The sequence below is a fragment of the Sylvia atricapilla genome, chromosome Z (genome assembly GCF_009819655.1).
Source record: "Sylvia atricapilla isolate bSylAtr1 chromosome Z, bSylAtr1.pri, whole genome shotgun sequence".
Taxonomy (NCBI): domain Eukaryota; kingdom Metazoa; phylum Chordata; class Aves; order Passeriformes; family Sylviidae; genus Sylvia; species Sylvia atricapilla.
The window spans coordinates 81869248-81891083 of NC_089174.1; the positions used below are offsets into that span (position 1 = coordinate 81869248).

Here is a 21836-nt window from a genome sequence, read left to right on the forward strand (position 1 = left end):
GTTTATGATAGGAAAATGTCATCTATTAGTGCACTAGTTGTGTGTTGACACATTGGGCTCGTCATCTACTAGCAATGTATTTTTATTACTGTAGTGTTAACTCTGAGGCAAAGTTGTGTTCTAGTACCAGAGTTGTGATTTATGTGTCAGGTACCAGAGTCCTAGTGGAACTAGTGAAAGCTGTTGAACAGTAGCTGAAATGTAAATGTGTTGGTATATAGTGTGCCAATGGTGCTCCTGGAGGCATGTAACAGATACAGACAGAAAAGCAGTTCTGATAAGGAGCCAACTTCTTCAGTAAACCAGAGATGAATTAACTTACTTATGAGATGTTACACACAGAAAGAGCAAGAAAATTCCAAAACTTACTGAAGCCAGTGGACAGCAATCTGGTAGAACAAGCATTTCTCCTTAGTACTGTAATGTGTCTACTTATATACATTTCAGAGAAAGTGGTACTTGTGTACAAACTTCTGAAAGCTTTTATGGGAAGACTTTTAGATAATCAGCTCAAACAAAGGATTATAAATTATAGGGCTGGCATGAAAGAATGTGTGAAGGTTCTTCATCATAAGGTGAAAAAGAGGTATCAACTTCATAAGATGAAAGACAAAAAAAAAATCCGCCTTCAACTATTTAAACCTCAAAGCAAACAGGAAAATCCTTCACCCATGCTGAGGGTTTTTTTTACAAGTATTTTCTTTGGAGGATATCTCATTTTCATTAATTTTGTGGTTTCTCTAATACTGCGTGTACCTACATAGCATGTGTGAATAAAGCTGAATTAAGCTGCAATTCACATGCAAATTGTCATTTATATCCAGAAGCATATTAGGTTTTCAAGCTTTAGCAGCTTTTGGTGTTTAAGAGGAAGCCAGTGTGTCTCTACAGTTGTTTAGCCTTGCAGGTCATTGTTAGAGCCTATTTCAAAACCTAAGTCTTACTCCAGATGAGATCAATGAGGCAGACCTGTATCACACTGTGGATAGAGTTGTCTGCCAGTTTGTTTTTTGCTCCTGTCCTGATTTTTAACACTGCTTCTCTAGTGGCATAGAAGTATTTGGAAAGAAAAAAAGTGTGGGGGAAATACTGCCTCATTTTGGCATTCTCTTGGTGGTAAAAAATTACTATTATTTGGAGAATTGCCATGGAAGTAAAACACAATTTATCTGTGGCTCCCCAGATTGTCCACATCTGTTTTCTCCTTAAATCTTGGGATGATAAAGGTGGTGACTAGTCCTGTTTAACCTTCATTCTGATCAAAGTCAGCTGGATCTAGAAATAAAACTCTCAGACTTCAGATTCTTTTGGCATAGAAATTTATTTGTTATTACTGATGCTTTTAATCTACCTTACTAAATCTTTTTCTGGCCTACCTAATAGACATCTCACCTTTTATAGGTATGTACCAAACTTCTAGTTCTCCTAATTGTGTAAAGTAAGAGAAGTTTAATGGCTTCTCTTGACTTGCTTAGATGATTTATTTAGCAACAGCTTAATACCACTACTCTAAATGTTTTTATTCGATGTGTTGTGTGTATATTTTTGTGTTGCTACTTGCAAAAGTAAACTTACATTGAAATTTATTTACAGGCAAAGGAATGGACTGGAATTCTAGGCAAGCCAAAGAAGGAGAAACCTACTGAAAAGTTCTACTCTGAATCAGAAGAGGAGGAAGATGATTCTGCCAGTACCAGTTCATCAGGTAAGTGTTTGGAAAGCAACTTGTATTTTCTCTGCCTGGAAAACTGTGTCTTCGGAATAGTCTGGTACATAAAAAGAAAGAACAATTGCAAACAAAGCTAGAGCTGTGTATAAACTCAATAAATTGGAGGGAAAATTTTACATTCACTGGTATTAAAAATGTTAGCCAATGATTTGTTTCCTAGGTACAAAAAAGCTCGCATGCTGTTTTTATCCTCCTTGGAGTCTAGCATGAGTAAGGAGAGTTTGTAACTCCGCTTAAAACTGAAAACACATGGCTGTTTGCAGGAGAAGTGCCCAGATGCTTGGTTGTCAGGAACCTTAAGTCTTAATTGTTTTTTGGAATTTGGTAGTGATGAAGAATTATTTTGATAGCATGTGCTGCTGTGCTGATAAATGGCCAGATTTGTTTAATTGCGTAGTCTTTCATGAGATTTATTCGGCAGATTGTGTTACAGTATTTCTCTGAAATTCTGGGTAATGTTTTCTGTTTTTATAATGGGATATTGATGAAGAGGGTGGTAGCTGCCAATCAAGTTCAGTAAGCAGAGGTTTTTTTAACTGTTCTCCCATTTATTGTCAGATAGGCAGTTCCCCAAGACAGGCGTTTCAGAAGATGTTAGTATATTTCAGATGTAGTAAACATAATTAAGGTCCAGATCTTAAACACAGAAAATGTTTAGCATTAGAGACTTGAAAGAATTATCATCATCTAGTTGAATGGAAAAGAGACATCTTAAAATACAAACATGGAGCTGCATCCTTCCAGTTCCTAAACTGAGGAAATACGCAGAAATGTTTAAAAGTTGTATCACTGAAATTAGTGATTTCTGAAATAATAGAAGCATATACTCACTTCAGATATTTGAATATTTAATAACTAAATGATTAATTAGAGGATTAATAATTTGTTTAAATCAGTGATTCAATCATAGTCACTATGGGTATTTAAGAACAGATTATCTAATTAAGCAACTGTTTGAGAAGATAATTTTGCAGTTAAATGAATGTAAAGACTAGAAAATTTGAGGTCATCTTCAGCTCCTAATAGGGTTATGTAACTTTGAACAATCCACATGTCATTAATTTATTATTGAATTTCTAATTTGAAAAAGTATAATACTGTAAGCTGAAGAGGACATGTTTTTAACTAACAAAATTTTGTACATATAAGGGGAAAGTAATTTCCTTGCCTGCTTTTGGCACAGGGTAAACAATACAGGATAAATAAAGCTTACAACTGGATCTTAAAATATTAAACCATTGTTTAATTTAAAAGAAAAATGGATTTCTAAAATACTAATTATTTAAGATACTTAGATCAAAATTGTAAGGATTGTTTTAATTTCAGAGAGTGAGTCTGACAGTGAAAGTGAGAAGGAAGATAAGGAGGAAGGCAGCACTGATGAGAGTAGTGGGAGTTCCTCTTCCAGTGAAAAATCAACTGACAGTGAATCAGACAGCAAAGAAAGTGCTGCTAAGAAAACATGTAGAGCGGTCAATGAAAGGTAGGTATATGTTTATTTGGTTTTAATTTTTCACAATACTAGCTTATAAAGCACTCTTCCTGTTAGCAGTCTGCCAAGCCTTTAATTATACTATTTTGGGCATGTGTTGGCCAAGGAGTGATGTCAGTGTATACTAGTAATAGTCAGTATATGAACATAGTTCATGTTTTCATTAATCAGACCACTCTTATGTTTGGAATTAATTTCTGACTTCAGTAAAATCTTGGGTGGCTTGCTGAAAATTGATGTAACCTTGGGAGGCTGAATAAGTGATCAAATAGTTGTGTGAAACACTTAATTACCTTTTGCCGCAATTTTGCTGAGAGCTAAAATTAAGTCCTTCAACACTTTGCCATTATGTAACTAAGACAATTGATTTTTCTAAATAATGTTGTATTAAAAAGATTATGATCCAAATATTAGAGGCAAGGGCTGTGAAGGGAAACGGTCATAAGATATTTAAGTGTTAGCGCTTTTAAGATTGCCTATTATCAACAGCATTATCATGTATTTAAATTATCATTAAAATTTTGAGTAATTGGGGCTAATACCTTGGATTGTATGAATCTGTTTCTTCCACTGCTGTCAGCAAGGGGCCTCTGCAGACACAATCGCCCTTTACTTTGTAGTCTGCTGCCAGCTCACTTGATGAGTTTGCAGCTCAGCTCAGTCGTGGCTGACAGCGCTGATTGGGGCGCAGTGCACACTCTGCTCCTTTTATTACAGACAGTAATTAAAGCAGCTCGCCTTGCCACTTCCATAACAAACACAGCATAATGCCCTAATTATGACTTTATTAATTTAAGTCAGGATTTAATGATTTTAAAAGTGATTTATATTGTTTTTCCTGTTCAGAACAAATGAAATCTGTAGGTTAAATTAATACAAGCTTTTCATCATCACAAAGTTAAAAAGCTAGTTACCAGTAAATTCTTTTCATTAGAATAACATCTGAAATTTTAAGCAGTAAGATAAACAATTATTACCCATCAAAACTGGCTGATGTGCAGTAAAGTACCATTTTTAATCTTCAAATCTAGTTTTAAAGCTAAGCTAAATTATTGAAAAACAACTTCATTTATATAATGACTTCACAACAACTTATATGTTAATGCAACTACAGCTACTGTTGAATGGCAGTGAATGAAATATAGATAATTCTGTTGTCATGAACAAACTTTAAATAGTATATGGGAGTGAATTTTTGTTTAGGTCATTGACCTCAAACAAGTTTTTAAATGTTGTCAGATTGAAACATGATTTTCAGTACCTATTTTTCACTGTAATTTTAACAATCACATATGCTACATTACACTGTTTTTCTGAAGTGTACTGCTGTTCCATTTTTAGCTTTGCTAGCTTCAAATTTACTGCTTTATGCTTTGACTAAAATTCAGGGAGGTAATTTTAGGTTCAGTTACATGGTAAGCATGGCCGAAATGTTATTGATTTAAATTAATTTTGATTAAATTTTACTTGAGCAATTCAGTCATAGGAAGTTCTTGAAAGGAAGAAGACTCTTTTGATCTCTGTTGTTTAGATTTTCATTTCTCCTTCCCTGTATTTTTTTTTCCTCTAAAAACATTGCAATCTCAAACAGTGATAGTACAGCATAGTACGTTCTTTTGTACTGCTCCTAAAGCTAAGCAAAAATGTGCAACAATTTAATATGAGTCCAAAGGGACTCTTAATAGTCGAGTGGTCTAGATTTGTTTAATTATTGTTGACCTTGTTACCCTTCAAGTACTTCAATAACCAATTTACTGTCTTGGGAAGGGAGCTGAATCAGGTAGTGTATGAAACACCTGATTTGAAAGTACAAAATGGTTCTTTGCATATCCAAGAACAGGGTTTTTTTTTCCTATATGCTTTATTATGTCTATATGCCAATTTTTCTGCTCCATGATAACTTTTAGAAAACAATTTTCATTTCCTGTGGTAGTAACTCCCTCTGAGACAAAAGGGTAATCTACTAATTGGTATTTAAAGTATTAGTAGATTTGAACAAGGCAGATAATATTCAGTGGCTGTTAACACAGACCAACACAATCCAACATTGGTAGGCTGAACAGAACTTCATTGTGTAAAGAACACTGTGACTGAAGCTGTAAGGCATTCAGTGTGACCAAAGGTATAGGAATATGACAGCTCTTGTGTACAAACTCTTTAATGCGTTGAGCTATTTGTAGGCATTGTAGATCTTACTTCTAGGTGATGCAGTTTTATGTCGGAGAATTAACTTAATTAAAATTAAATAGGAGAATTAAAGGAATAAACTAAATTAATTGATATTTTTAAGCAGTATTGCTGTACAAAAAGATGATAGACCAACATTCTGTTCAGCATAGATGGAATAGTATGAAAGCATCTTTATTTAAAAGGGTGGCTGCACTTCCTTTTGTAATGTCACAAGCTTGATGCATGTAAATAATATTTTTTATATATTTTATATATATATATATATATATATATATTTATATATTTATATATTATATATATATATTTCATATGCTCACATTTTGTTTGGCTGTTTCACTGGTTTAGACTACATGTGATGGTGTACTGTGTAGTATAATATGGCAGTTTTTTGCAGCTTTAAAGTATTCATTCATAGCTGAGTTTATTGTGGACAAAAAATGACTTAAAACTCATTTAATAAAACTTTGAAATGCTGTTGTAGAATTTTGCCTAAGCAGGTTTTTCTGGTGATTTTACATGTCTCTCAACATTTATTTTAAATATGTAGTGATTCAGAAGATATTAAAAAGAAAGCAGAGGGCATTTACAAAAAGAGAAGCAGATCCAGTTCCTCTGACACAGAGTACAGTTCATCAGAAGAATCTTCTTCAAGCTCCAAGTCAGAATCCGACTCTAAAAGTGACTCTGAGTCTGGAAAATCCAGAAATGCTACCTCTAATAAGGTAAAATACATTTTTTTTGAAACCTCTATAAAATAGAAAAATGTGTATCTAACCATCCATCCATGTTTCTTTCTGTTGATATGAAGATGGGTAGTAGTTCTATCCATACCCAGAAAGATCTAGAATTTATGGGAAAAATAAAATTTTGCTTTTCATAGAGAGACCAGTCCAAAAGGAGTTTGATAGATTAAGCAAGTAAGAGCATTTTTATAACAAAAGACCCTATTTCAGTTTATAGTTTCATATTATTTTTACCCCATATAGATGAAGAAGAAGAATAGAATCTAATTATTTTTATACACAGAGCATAATATTTTTTCCAATAGTCTATTATTCTTTTATAATAAAATTAATTGGTTTTTAATTTAATTTTAAGGTTATTGTTGGACTGGTGAAACTTAATACATGGATGCTGATGGTTATTTTATTAAAATGGAATCCTAAAGTGTGGCTATAGTACCTGGGTCTAAGAGGAAAGAAAACCAAGAACCAAATGTTAGTATGTTATTTCTTAAGCATTTGAAGATATTCTAATAGAACTCTTACCTTAGTTTTAAAAATTTTTATTGAAGTTGAGAACGAAATTGAGTGCAGTTAATGAGTCTATAACTGAGATGTATATATAGATTAGTAACATTAATATTCCTAATGAGCAATCAACTTTTACTTGCTGATTGTGCTTGATAGGAATAAAGACTTCTGTTACTTCAAATTCCATTAGCTTTCTTAAAACAGGTATGAAGTAGCAAGCTTTAAAATACATATTTTTTCAATTGGTTTCAAAATATGTGAAGATAAAAAATGTGCAACAAGACCCATTCATGTGTCAGTTAAGATTTAATTGCTTACCTTAGTGAAGAAGAAGAGGTTAAAAAAGTTCATTATACTCAAACTAGCATTGTAGAACTAACTATACATGCTGTTAGCATGAAATAGTTACTGTTTTACCCACCTACCTTTCATTTAAAAATAAATGATTGAGGAACTTTTTGATAAATCTGTTCAGGAAAAAGAATAAATTAATTTTTGACATTTATTTTTCTGTAATCAAATACTTCCTATGCATTTCTTTCTACATAGTTACGAAAATGTGTTGAAGGGTAGAATTGTAGCTCAGAAGTTTCCATTTTAATACTGATACATGATATTGAAAATCAAGTGAAACTCTAATGCATTTTAAATTAAGCTAAACCTTTTCGGTCAGGACTCCTATATAGATGGCAGAATAGTCAAAATATACATCCTTTGTTGCAATTCTGGCAATTTTTGAAGCTGGTGGATAGGTCTGTTTTGACCACTTAAGAGGGAAGGCCATTACGTGATAAAGCTGTTGAGGTGTGTACTTCTTTTAATGAATTCCTTTAACTTATGTTGTACATGATTTTTGCTTTGTAACTTTATGGGTCTGCCTAAGAACTCTTGAGTTGTGACATTAACTTTTAATCTGGTCCATTCTTCAACCAAATAGAACAAAAGATGAAGTGAGGCTGTATTACTTGAGAAATGGAGATGTGTTTCCATGGTTTGATCATTGTTTCCTGCCCAAATAACACATTGGGTAACACACCTGTGTCAGGGGTCTTGTCTTCTAGAGCAGCCAGACTGGATCTTGCTGAAAATGAGTAACAGAAAAAATACAACTTAAACCCTCTCAAGAATAAACTGCTTTGACAGTAGACCAGACATGAATTAATTGTAACAGTTTGCACCTTCTCAAATCAGCACAGTGTGTTTTCACCAGCAAGTAATACATACTCTGATGTGCTTAGTTCTGAGCAGGTGTTGCAAAGCCATCTTCAAACTATACTATCTTCTTCTCTCTGGTGCATTTTCCAGTTTTCTCAGGGTATCGACACCGTGTTGATAATTTCTTTCACTTCAGTTCTCTAAACTGTTAGGTTCTTTCACAGGATATGTGAGGACTACTAGCATAAAGAAGCATTTTATATTTTAAAACAGCAGAATGTGTGAAGTCAAATACACTGAATGTGAGAACTGGAATGTCCAAGAAGCTTGGGATTGAATTGTTGAAGTCAATGGGAAGTTGTCAAGGCCTTGGATTTTAAGAGAAGAGAAAGAACGTTACAGTAGTTCTGGAGTCTTACTTGATTAAGAAACACCTAAAAGGAAATGTGTTAGGAAGTAAAAGTTCCTATTTAAATAATTGACAGAAGAGTTGATAAGATTAGAGTCAAAGGATAGAGGGGGAAAATTGCAAAGCTTTTAAACATCACAAAAGACATTATAACAAATAGCAATGGGCTTATATGCATGGCAGCAAGAAAAGTAGCAAGGAGATTATTGGAAAGAACACACAGCATAGAGCTCACTGTGCAGAAACTAGATGTTCCTTAAATTCTTTTTTCATGTAGAAATTCACACATTTAATATAAGGGCAGCAAACTGGGACTGATGAACTGTAAACAGCAGTGGTAATATGTCAACGGGCAGGGGGTAGTTAATTTAATGTACTGAACAAGGAGGAGTATTTCAGTTTATGATATTAATCCCTGGAACCTTGAAGTTAGTTTCCACTTAAACCATGTTAAATGCCTGCATTCAGGTGTTTTCTAGTATCTTCTTATTTCTAGACATGTAATTAGATAAGTGGGTGGGGGAAGAGAATTGTAGGTATTTTTTATTAAAGGTGATTGTTATGCTAAACAGCTTAATAGAGTTTTTTGAGAGAAACACGTTTTGAGCCCTGTAATGATAGATGAAGGTAACTGATGGTAACCTAGATAACACCTTCCAAGATGGAAAGAAAAAACAATTTTTAACAAACTTTAGAGAAGGTTATACTTAGTCTTATGTATAGTCCCCTTATGTGTCAAGGTACATTTAAAAAGAACCACACATTTATTTTTCTGCTTCCTTCCTGACTTATTTTTCAGACCACCCAGGAAACAGATGGTTTCTGCCAGGCTCTCAGAAATGTGTGCTTTATTCTGATAGTTTGTCATCAGAAAATACATTGCTTATGTTATTCCGCTGTAGTGTGTTCTTAATTTGGGCGGTCTGTATGGGGAGATTATTCATTAGGATTTCCTTTTCAGTAAAACTGAGAAAGATTTTCTGAAATACATACTAATAAAAGAAGTTGTGGGTAGTGAGCTCTATTTTTATGGTTTCTCATTTTGCCACACGTTATGAACTGTGTTACATCGCTGATGTTCTGAGTGGTGTTTACCGTTCAATATATATTGTGTTGGGTGCCATTGCCATGTTCTGCAAAATTGTCTTAATAAAAAAGGTTTTATTGCATTCACACTGGAGCTTAATTTCTACCTACATCCATGCACTTACTGGCATTAAAATACCCTACAAAAAATTCGGATTATTTTCCTGAATATGTTATTAATCGTTTAGTATTTTTCTCTCCTGAAAAATCATTTTGAAAAAGCTGTTGTGTTCACTGTAATTGAGCTGCAGTGAATAGAAAAGTCAGTCTCTTCTACTGCAGTCTTTTATATCATTTTGAGATATGGATAGTGTGAGGTGTTCAGATACATATTATACTGTAAGCATAAATACTGTAGAGCTAAAATGCAGATATGAGGATGATGCATGTATAAGTAGGTGTCTCTACAGTGGGATTTTAAAATCAGCTACTGTTGACCTCCTTCTACAAGTATAATACAGTCACTCAGCTGTTAAAAACCTGATCCACTATTTAAAAAATATACAAAAACAAATTGTCTATCTTTCTGCCTGATCTCCTTTCAAGTGCTAACACAATGGAAACAGTGGGTGATCTGTCAATGCATTTGGATTGTCAGTGATGGTTTTGTATAAATATTGGGAGGATAAGAAATAAAATTCGCACAGCAGAATATGATTTCATCTGCCTTTTCTCTGCAGCTCCATGGCTCATGCTGCGGTGTGAAATTCTCATTTTACACACTTTGCAGGCGGAGCACATGAATTATGCATTGAGCAAGAGAAATCTCCTGCTTCAAGTCCTATATGCATTTACCAGGTTCTATCTCTATTACCAAGATGAATTGCAAATGGAGAAATGTTTGATGGAATATACCTTAACTTCTTTGTTTAATATTCTGCTTTTCCCATAGTGGGCTTTCTTGGTAGAAAACTGTTTGGGTTATATTGTAGGCTTAGTTTTAAGAAAAAAAAAGATGAAAAAATTGTGTTACAAAGAAATGTCAGACACATCAGAACCTTTTTATTGTCTTGATTTCAAATGCAAAGCTTTTTTTATTCAATTGAAATACCTGCAGTCATTGACTATTTATTGATCAGAGGTGGCAAATCAATTTTTTTTTCTTGGAAAAAAACAAATTAAAAAATTAATCGTGTTTGTAATAGGCAGAATTCACATAAATAGATTTCTCTGGTGTTTTCTAGAGAATTGCACACAATTAATGTACATACTCATATGTAGAAATACATATAAGCAGGAAAGTATTCGCATGTTTTTGTGTATATATAGCACCCAAACACATATATGAGTGGCCCAGTATTTTCTTAAGCTTGAACACTCTGCTGAAGTTGTAAATAAGACATGATCACACTTAAACATTGGCTTTAATCTTGATTTAATTAGCTCTTGATTTTATGTTTCCCAAATGGTAGGGTCAGGTTTGTGCATTTTTTACTTTCTGTTGGGTGGAATTGTTTGCTTGCTTGTTCTTTATAGTAAACTGATAAACTTAAAATACAGTCTTCTGATAAAGTGTGCAGTGGAAGTTTTCCTTGCCATACATTAATTCAATATTTTTTTTCGCTTGTGCCTTATTTTAGGACTATTTTATTTTGTTTTGAAATATAAGAAATAAATTCTCTTGAAGGATTTTCCCCATTTTTAGAAATTTTTAATATAGTAGATTCAAAGTAATATCAGTGCAGGGATGGATTTTGCCTTATAAAAGTACACATCAAGCTTAGTGTATTTTTTGTACTTGTGACAGAAAAAGCAAACTGAAGTATACTTTTGGTATTATTTGTGATTTTCAGTGCCCATCTTAGTTGTCTTCAGTAAACAGATTCTTTTGCAGCGACTCCTAATTTTTTAGAAACTTATACTGAAGCATGTTGAATTCTTACCCTTGCATGGCTCTTGTGTGGTTTGGGCCACTTTTTAGAGCCTTTAATTGGCTGCATCATAAAAGGAGGCAGAGACATCTCATATCTATGGAAATATTTAGCAAATACAGAGCTGTAGCTTTGAACTTTAATCATAGTTGGAGGTAGAATTGTGTCTTATGGATAAGTGAGGCAGAGAACAAAAGAATTCAGAAGTTGAGGATATTTTTTAATATATTTGTATTTTGCTTAACTGAATTCTAGTTTAGTCTGTTTTGATTTCTGAAGAATTTATAGTTTAGGAAAAAAGTTGTGATACATTATTTATAGTAAAAGTGCTGGAAATAGCAGCTAAACCCAAGATTCAGGGCTAAATATTCACCAAATGATGCTATAAAGTGACTTGGAATTCATGAGGATTGTCACAAGAATGTGTCTCTGACATGAGTAATTCAAGGAGAACTTGTAGTTCTACTTGTCCTTACTTCACAGATTTAAAACAGAAGTAGCCAAAACAAGTTTAGTGATTGCTAATAAACACATCTCTAAAGAAAAGTCTGGTAGGTATGAGCAGAATGGAATTCAAGAAAGTTGGAAGAGTCCATCATAATTTGCAAGAGTCCCTCACTAATTCTGGACAAAACATATAAGAAATGGTATAAGTTCAGCACCATTTTAAAGCTCTTTTGTAATGTTTTCTTTGTCCAAAGGGGTTTTAGGTTTCAGATAAATCGGTAGCAGTAGAACACTCAAATACCATAGTGATAAGGACCATCAAAGTATGGTGATGTTAAAATAACTTTCAAATTAGTTGCTCCTGTTCTTTTCAGTCCACAAGATGATTCTTCTCCCAGAATACCTGAAGCATATCTGTAGGGATTGTGGAAGTGGCTGTCTGTTTGAGCCATGGTATTTATAGGAAGAACATAAGTGATGTCATTGAGGCCAAGGTCAAACCTGGTAGTCATTAACATCAATGGCTTCAAATAGCAAGAGCGTTGGCTACTTCCTTCATGTTCTTTGGAGTTTCTCTCAAAACTGAATAAAATAAACTCAGTATTATCATGGTTTGCAACTGACTATGAAGCTGAGAGAACGAAAGAAAAGGAATGTGAATGCACCTTGAGAAAAGAGGTGTCATTTTATTATATGGTGCTCGTTAAAGGAAGTGGTTCCAGCTGCTGAGTTGACTCCAAGCTTTTCTAGAAATTTGTATCCTGAGTGTCTGAAAGGCTCAAGAAATGGTGGCCTAGATGGGCATAGAGAGATTTACTGATTTATTACCTGCTAATTTATTAGAAGTGGTAAAATAATTGTATGTGTTGTCATTTGGTTTGTACTGTTTAAGAGGAAACAGGTAAACTAGAAAGTGTTACTCCTGGAAAGACTACATTTAAATTGCTTGCAATAATTTGTGTCATGAGCAACGTCTTAAGGTCTAAAGGCAGTTAACTTATTTTCTAAAAAAATGGCAAAGCCTTGGTATGTGAGCCAGAGAGGATAAAGGTAGAGGAAATTCTTCAGCTGACACGAATGAAAGATGCTTTAGAGTGGGTAGGAACAACATCAACATGATGTCAAAACTCTTTGATACACAAAGGTTGTGACTATACCCAAAAATCAATGCTTTCCACTAAACCTCTTGGCAGCCTATACTGAGCTGCAACACACTGAATTCTTTCCTGAATCACCACTGTCTAGACATGCTCTAGATATGGCCAACACTTACTCTTATAAGATTTGCGGAGAACTTTTTATTTAGGTATTGAAGCAAATCTTGTTGAAATATTCTGTCAAGGATTATTAATTCTTTAGTCTTTACCTAAAGTACAGCCAATTCTTATTAGAACTCATATAAAGGCTTAAAACTGAAACATTCTGGTGACAAAAATCAACTTTCTGTTAAATAAATCCCAGTAGATAATTGGGCAGAATTCCATGCTCCTAGATAAGTGCGAATAACACTGTATTTCTTACTGAATAGATTTTATCCTGTTTTTCATATGAAAACAGAGATGTAAGTACCCAAATCTTTTGTCTTAAAGAGATAGCAACTTTTTTTTTTTTTAATGGTCTCAACAGAAGTATCTGATCTGTCAAACATCTGTCAAATGTTTTCTGTGTAGCAACAATGGTTAATATTAAATGAAACCCGGGGCTACAGAAATTCAGTTGTGGAACTTTGGTTGAGTTTAACTAAATAAATGAATCTTTCTAAGTTGGTGAATTCTCTGGGTTGCCAAGCCCTGAAAATGGATGTGTTTTCCTTCATGAAAGTACTAAAATATATCCACTTGCATTTGCAAGTACTAAATGCCCTTTTTTTTGCCGATATGGTGAAAGATGAAATATTTGTCTATTTTGACAGAAAGAAGAAAAACCGGTACAAGATAGAAAGACTCCCAAAAAACAAGATGTGTTTCTCTTAGATTTAGATGATTGTAAGTATCTTGATTAAAACCTCATTTTTCCCAAAGCATAAATTCTGTTCAGTTAATTCAATGAATTTAAATGTCTGAAACATTGATTCTGTTAATTTATTGTGCCAGTTTCCTGACAAAATAAATGCTTAGACTGTCAAGTTATTTTTAAGCACAGTTATTACAAGATTTTGTTTTATAATTGAAAAATTGTTTCAAAATGTTGAACTTACCACCATATAAAACATTTACTTTGAGAATTTGTATGTGTCTGGCAAAAGACATGTTTTTGCAAACCTTGTTTTATGTTAAAGTGGGCTTATTTTCTCAGGTGTTACTTTTCTGTGAGCCGATTGTGGTATTATCTTAAGAATAACATTTCTGAAAAACAGTGTCAAATAGTACTCTTGGAAGGGTAAGATACAGCTGGCACTGGTCTTTGGCTATATTTGTAGTGCCCTTCTTGAACTACCCTATATTTTACTTCTATAGGTGCAGAATGTCAGAATTTATATTATCATGTACTTTGCACATAGCCTGTAAATGAAAAAGTGCTACATAGTATGTATCAAACTGAAGGATAAAAGAGAGGAAAAATAGGAAAGGAGGAGAAAATACTTTTAAAGTAAATCACGTGGTCTGTACATGTATGAGTTGATTTGTATTTTCATTGCTCATTCTATGTCTGAAGAAGTAATTTAATATTCAGAAACATAAATACAAGAATATAACAGTTAGATGAGGACGTAAAGCCTTTCTCATGCAATGAAAAAAAATCATTGTCTTTCCCAGTATCTTAAATTGTTTTTCAATTTAACTTGCCCTTTTGCTTCCAGTTTGTCCTGTAACAACTCCTGTGGCAGTTCCTACAGCAGGTGTTCTGTCCCCAAGTTTAGCAGCAGACCTAGAGGGATTAAGTCTGTCGAGTTCATCAGTCATTGATGTGAGTAGCCTATAAAAAGTGGGAGGATGCATGTCAATTTAAGCATTTCACATGTTTTGAGGCCATCATTAAGGTGTGTTTTTTTAAAGCTCTTTCATTTATAAAAGTCTTATATGAAATTATGATTTACATGCAAGTCTGGCAGCGTTTTTTGATCTGTAATTGCATTCTGAAATGTGGAGAAAAGTATGAATATTGCAGGTCTGAGAAGGATGTCTTCAAGGATTTGTAACCTTCTCTTTCAAATTGTCTTTTTCTTTGCCTCAGGGAAGCTTTAATTCAGAAATAAAGTATCCAAAATACAGAGTTCTTTCAAGTAATTGATTTGCTACACTTTCAAAAATACAGGAACATCACATACTTGCTAATACTCAGTCTGTTTACCATACATGCTTCCAATCATGACATTTTGCTACTTGGAAGTAATTTTTCATAAATATATGAAACATAGCCCCTGGGTGTAAATAAAAGGGGTATAGATTTACAATCAGTGGTGTATTAGTATATGTCATGATACGTTCTGTTAGTATTTTGTAGCACTTTCTGTTAGGGAATCTCAAAACTATAGGTGTAATTAAGGTTAGCAAACTTAAGGAGGTAGAGAATGTTCTTTATTGTGGGAAAGGATAGTAGTTTGTTCTCTTTCACTTGGGTTTTTTTTAGTATTTTGTGTGCGTTCAATTTATATTTGCAATTTAAATAGAAATTGAAGTGGTATAACATAGGGTACATATCCTTGTGAAAATGGGTGGAAGTGACCAGGCAAAATACCAGAGAAACAGAATTTTTTTAGCCTAGCCTTGTTTCCGATGGGGTTGGTATGTTGAACTTATGCTGCAACTTTAATATTCACTGGTAACCTACTTTGTGCTGCCACAGGAAACAGTGGTTTGCCTCCTCAAATATTTGTTATTTAAAGGAGCTACATGAGTGATTTGACTCAAGAAACAGAAGACCTTTGCTTATGATTCAGTTTCATGTTTACAGGCCTCAAGATCTGGTGTTGAAATGGGAGACTTTCAGATAATTTGTTGGATATTAGCCTTATCTAAGAAAATGAGCATGTAATGTAAATTTTAAGCAGGCCAGTAACAATCCATGGACATGCAGTTTCTACAACTGATGTATAGTCACTGATGTCTCATGCAAACTGAGAATGCCAGAAATTCTCTTCCATATTATTTTGTAGAGCAGTATACAGTGTTAGGCGGCAAGTCTGTGTTAAACCACAGCTGCAGTGTTACTCTTTGATTGCATGCCACAGTCACCTCTTTGCCATCCTTTATGGCTTTCACAGCTCAAAACACAAGCTGTCACATCTTCAGCTGGCTCTGGGTTAGCTTAAGAATGATTTTGGTGTCTTTCCTTTACTTCAAAATTATCATCTTGGAGGGTAAATTAGAGATAGTGATCTGTAATGCCAGAGGCTTAGGTGCCCATTGCTTAGGTGCTTTCATTGTCTACAGTACATGAACATGTATTCCACTCACACATTCATTCTTGCTTTCCTCATGATTGCCATTAATTTGGTAAACTGCTTCTCCCCATTCTTCTGAAGACAACTACAAAGAAATAGAGCTATTAGATACACAGAGCTAGAAGGTGTAGGCTGAAGAGTAGAGGTTGTCCTGTATGATGACTCTGCAAAATATGTCCTTAGTATTACTGAGGTCTGGTAACCAGCAAAGAAACTGGAACATTTCCTCATTCTTTCTGCTCTGGAAAGAACCCAGATCATGTAAGCACTAATAGTTCCTGCCTGGATAGTGATTACATGTTTTTGTCTGTATTCAGTTTTCAGCTTTCAGATCAGTATTCAGGTCTAAGCCCAGCTTTCATTGCCATTGATAGTTGCAGATGTACATGAGGTCCTTTGCTGAGTTTTCTGCACCAAGTAGCAACAGAAATTAAGTACTAAGGTCAAAACTCATTCTTTCAAATTATATCCATATGGTTTTATAAGTCTTACATGTGTGCAAGTCGTTAGATAACTATAATGCCATGTTGTTCAGCACCACCAGGTAATTTTCTAAAAATAAAAATATAAAACTGGCTTTTAAGACTTTATGTGGGAATGTGTCGAGCTATTCAAATATATGCCTCTTCAAATAGTATTTTGAATTTATTCTGTGACGGCTAATTCTAAAAATACTTTAGAAAACTTCTTCCTTCATTGTGAGAGAAAGTGGATATAACTGTAGGGCACATGCCAAACTAACAGTGAGAAATTAATTTATTACTAGGCAATGGAAAGCATGGAGTAAAAATAGATAAGTACAGTATATGACCCTAATATTCAAGAAATGTAGCAGCCACTTATCTTGGAATATGTCAAGCAGTCTATTATTCAAATCATTCAGCACTGTAATTGGATATAGCTTTTAGAAAACTTTTAACTTCTAAATTCATAGCTGCTGAATGTTATAGAAAGCATAAATACAAGAATGGTTTTACAGTTATGGCAAAACCTACAAAACCAAAATATTCTTGAATAGAAACTGCACAATCTAATGCTTTGTCCTGTGGCTCATTTGTTTTTATCATCATGTTTACATACAGTACATTTCCCCCTCATATAAATGCATGCATGCATATTACAGTTTGTTCCAGGAAAAACAAAATTCTCTTGTAACTCATGGATGACCTTCTTCCAGCTGAATGCAAAATGCAGGAAATCTGTGTGCGTGCTTCTGCCTTGGTACATGTGGTTCATCTTCAGGTTTAAGTGAACCAGGTCACTGAGGTCACTGGAGGCTTCTGTGGGGATTCTCATGGTGTGCAGGCAAGTGACAGCAAAACTAAGTGCTTGAGGAAACTGCAGTTGGCGTTGATTGAGTTTCAGATGGATAATTTGCAGTTTTGAAAAATATGTGAAGATGCAGTGTGAATGAAAAACAGGAGGCAAGAGAAAACTGCAAGCTGTCAGTGTGAAGCGGCTATTGGAAAACACTGGAAATGGATGTTGTCCTCAAAAGCAGGGGTTATAAAGTGAAAAAGGAGGAATTCAAAGAAAAACTCATGACTGACCTAAGGACAGGGAGGATTATAATCTGTTACAATAATTAATATTTTGAGCAGAAATGGTGAGAGGAGAGAAAGGAGAGCTATGGTAATAGAGAGAAGCTGAAGAGGGGAGTGATCTGTCACACAGTTGATAAGAAAAGAAAGCTAAACCACCTGTTCTTTTCTCATTAGGACTTTAGATAGTAAAAATGTGCAAGCAACTACTCTCTTAAATGTGGAGACCCTTGAGTATGCTGCATAGGACAATTGACTAGTAAAAATGACACATGGTTTTATGAACAAAATTAGTGAGAAGGAAATATTACTTTGGTAGCAAGAGACCTGGTTCAGAACAGTGTTTGTGCAAGGCAGAACTGTCAGTTCTGTATGGACTCTGGTGACAGAAGAAGTTGGATGAGTAAAAATGTGTGTGGCAGTATGGTTTGAGTTGGGTAGTATTTGAGGGGAGAAATTGTTTTCCTGCCCCAAATATAATAACTTCGGAAAAAGGTCAGGGGTGACTAGGAAAATCTCACAAAAAAATGCATGTACCAAATGGGGGGATAACTCTTATTTAGTGAAGAAGTGCTTATAAAAATATTTGTTCTGGCTATTCAGACCTATCAATTATTCTGCATATGGAATCAAGTTATAATTTTCGAAGTTATACTGCCTTACTTACTAAGGTTTTGTTCAATATGTTCAGTGTTTTTTCATGATAGTTGTTGCTTTCAGTGGAATGTTTTATTGTTCCCTACTACTTGGCCTTCCAAAAAAACTGTTTAGGAAGGGAGGAGTAAATTATTGTTTCTTGTTTTGTATCTTCTAAAGAACTTTTGACCAATCTACACTTTTAGAGCTTTTTTGGAGTGGTGGTGTGTGAAGAAGAAATGATAGCTTTTGTCAGAAGTCAAGATCAAGCTGCAGACCTGTCAAATCAGGTGATAAATACATTTAATTTTAAATTGAGTATGGACTTAGAGAATTCCATGAGAAATAGTAAACATGAACTCCCTCAATATTTAACTAAAGGTATTTTCAGACTAGGAGAACACCTTAAATGGTGTTTTATTTCTAAGTTATTGAGGGAACAACTGTTGTTGCATAGTCTTTAGAGGGAAATAGTATCTTCTAATTTAAGTGGCTTTGTCCATTTAGGCTTATAACAAGTTTTAAGACTGACTCTTTTCTTGTTTGAAGCATCTCTGCTCAGAAGTATTGGGAACACAAAGGCTGCAATAATGGATTATATAACAGCTCTAGTCTGGTATGCAGTTTGCAAGAAGGATTAGCATGAGGTGTTTTAGGAATTTTCAAGATCCTACAGTAGAGAAATAAATAGTAGTTCTTCCAAATAGTTATTGGCATGCACTTAACTTCATGATTTTTTTTTCAGAGCTTTGCTAGCAGCAATTATTCTTTAACTCTATACATTTGTCATTCAAGCTCTGGTTTGAGTGCTCACCTCAGGAATGGCTGCATCAGAAGAAACATTAAATTGTTATTGTGATGAAGGAAATACAGTGCAACCACTTACAATAGCAGCAGATTTGGGCAATGGTGTTCTTCTGCCCAGTGTTCTCAGGCAAATTTTGATGAACTACCACTGTTTTCCAAATAATTAGTTTTACATTTCTGTAAGTATATCCATACCCTCTTAAGGATGCTTGCAAATTTTTTTTTACTCAGGCAAAAGAAGATGCTTTTAAATAAGCTTTCAATATTAGCCACATCTCTCCTATTGTAAGTTTTTGTAGTTTTGTGTTAAGATAACATCATTTTATTATTTTTATAGCTTACCATTTGCCCTCTTGTTTTTTGGCTTCCTATAAGGAGTCTTATCCCTTTGCTGTTTCATCACAACGTTTTTCCAGTATATTCAGTGTTTTCATTATACTTCTAAAGCCCATGTTTTTTATATGCAGATTGAGATTGGGAAGTTTGTTGTGGGGAGGTGAAGGAAGAAAGTGTGCCTTAAGACAGTCTATCCTATTCCTGTGAATGCCTATGAATTTATTTGTGTTGTTGACCACAACTGCACATTAGGCAGAGATATTTTTGCAGTTCTGCAGTTTTCAGCCTAATTTATGAAGGTGGGTTTTTTCTATGTGGAACAGTTTCTCTTGTGCCTTAGAAGATTTGTAACTGGCATAAGGCATAATTGAAACCACATTCTACAATGTATATTAGTCGGGTGCTTGGAAATGTTTGTACATGTGAAGCAAGTGAAAAGACTTAGTCGTAAATTTAGGAGTTAAAAAATAGCTTCTTCTTAGTGCCACCCAAAATTCAGCTATGTGGCTGATTAGGTGTGACTGATGCTTGTGGGAAGGCAGTGTGGTCCAGTGGATACAGAACTGGGTGTTACATATGGAAAATGAGTTCTATTTTTGGCTTACTACTTGCTGTGTGATCTGGAGGGAGTATCTTAATCTTTAAGTTTTCCATTTGAAAAATGAGGATAATGATGCTTACTCACCTTGGGAAAGCACTTAGAATTTTACAAATGAATGTAGCGGCTCATCAGCAGATATTAACTATTGCCAAGCTAGAAGAAGAAATGAAACAAAGACTCCCACATACCTTTTTTTTTGTTGTTCATGTAAAATTGCTCTATAGGTGGATGTTTTTAAATTGGTTATAGAGAATATGTGTAGAATCAGATGTTTGAAAATTATACTGTCCTTTCAGAAATTGCTTCCACATACTTCTAAAAATGTTAGCTTGGAAGAAGAAAAACACCTGCCTTGACATTATTTTTTTTGTCATTTCACCTTTATTCTTTACTTATAAATTAATTTCTAATATTTGATAATGTTTAAGCCTTAAAAATACACATCTTATGTTTATTAAATGCATTTGTTCTTAACAAAATCTGCACTTCAAAATCTCCAACTTATTTTCTTCAAATAAGTTAGAGAATTTTGTTTGGAAGTCAAACAAGATGTTTGTTCTAAATCAGGAATAAGTTTCTGATATGAGACACTGGATCAAATAATTGTGTACTCAGTCTGAGAGGTACGTTATACTTCTACTAGGTATAATATAATTTATTTAGTTGATTACTGTGTGGTCAATGTCAGATATTCTTCAGGATGTGTCCTTTCTTTTTGCTTATATATATATATATATATATATATATATATATATGCGCTATGAATGAGATATTATTTATAATTATATATTTTATATATTTATAATTATATAGATAACTATTTATAATTATAATATAATGTAAAAGTCGTTAGCAACTTGTATATTAATGTAATTGTATTCTGAATAACCATGTCATTGCTTAACTTGATTCAGTGCTATATTGCTATTTTGCTGTTTTGTTGTCTTTGAGTTAGAAAGAATAAGCCAGTATTCAAATGTTGTACTTAAAAATAAAAGTGCCCAAATAGCAAAGTATAGTGCAATTGCAATATTAAAGTCTTACTTATAAAATAGAAATTAAATTGTGGGGATATTGCAAAACGGAAGCTCAGTTAAATAAGTTACTCTGAGGAGACCTTTGATCATTTTTTGCCTTCCATTAAAATTCAGTACTGTCCTTAAAACTAATCCAACTTTTTATTTTAATATAATTATATGCTTAGGTCTATGGCAGAGTTTAAAATAATGCTTCTTTTTCTTTCCAACATGAAAAATACATATATTGTGCTCCCTAAGATAGAGCTGCCATAAACATGGTTGGTGCCAGGTGTTTAAAAACAAGCATGTGTGATGCATGATGATTCCATAAGTTATTCTTTAAATGTGTATTGTGGTTAAGTGTGTAAAGCAGAGTATGTCTGTATGTGTGTTATGCTCTCTAACACAGACAGAAGAGACAGCTTACCTAAGCTGTATTTTTCTGTTATTTTGTCAATAAATGTGGCTCTTAAAAATTTCAGCCACATCTTTCTAAGGTAACATTTACCTCCTCACATCTTTAGCATCTATCAGACATGACATGGGACATATTCATTGACCCTAAAAATTTTCATCAGTCTCATGCACTGGAAGGGGGCAGCCCCAGCCAGACAAGAGGCTCATTTCAATTTTAACGGCTGTAATTAAAGGTTAATTCACTGAGTCAGGATTAACGAGGAAAGTACAAATGATAGGCAAGCAGCTGCCTTTATAATACAGGATTAGAACAATGCAATTACAATAAGAATTAGAAAAAACCAACTTCCTGGAAAGGTTCTGCAATAAGTGAACTGCATTTCTCTGTTCTTAATTGTGGTACTTTAACATGGAGACTCTGTGCAGCGTAGTTTTTTTTTTGTTGTTGTTATAATAACAGTTG

The 21836-nt window shown here is 34.0% G+C and overlaps 1 protein-coding gene across 2 annotated transcripts in view; it reads left to right on the plus strand.

The window, feature by feature from the left end:
* Window positions 1-21836, plus strand: part of AP3B1 (adaptor related protein complex 3 subunit beta 1) — a 155437-nt gene that overhangs the window by 87903 nt on the left and 45698 nt on the right. Inside the window, exons 18-22 of one of the 2 annotated variants that reach the window (XM_066340008.1) lie at window positions 1594-1705; window positions 3056-3212; window positions 5959-6133; window positions 13545-13617; window positions 14433-14539. In XM_066340008.1, coding sequence (XP_066196105.1) covers window positions 1594-1705; window positions 3056-3212; window positions 5959-6133; window positions 13545-13617; window positions 14433-14539 — 624 coding nt within the window. The remainder of the gene's footprint in view (window positions 1-1593; window positions 1706-3055; window positions 3213-5958; window positions 6134-13544; window positions 13618-14432; window positions 14540-21836) is intronic. The other variant, XM_066340009.1, reaches the window with a different exon arrangement.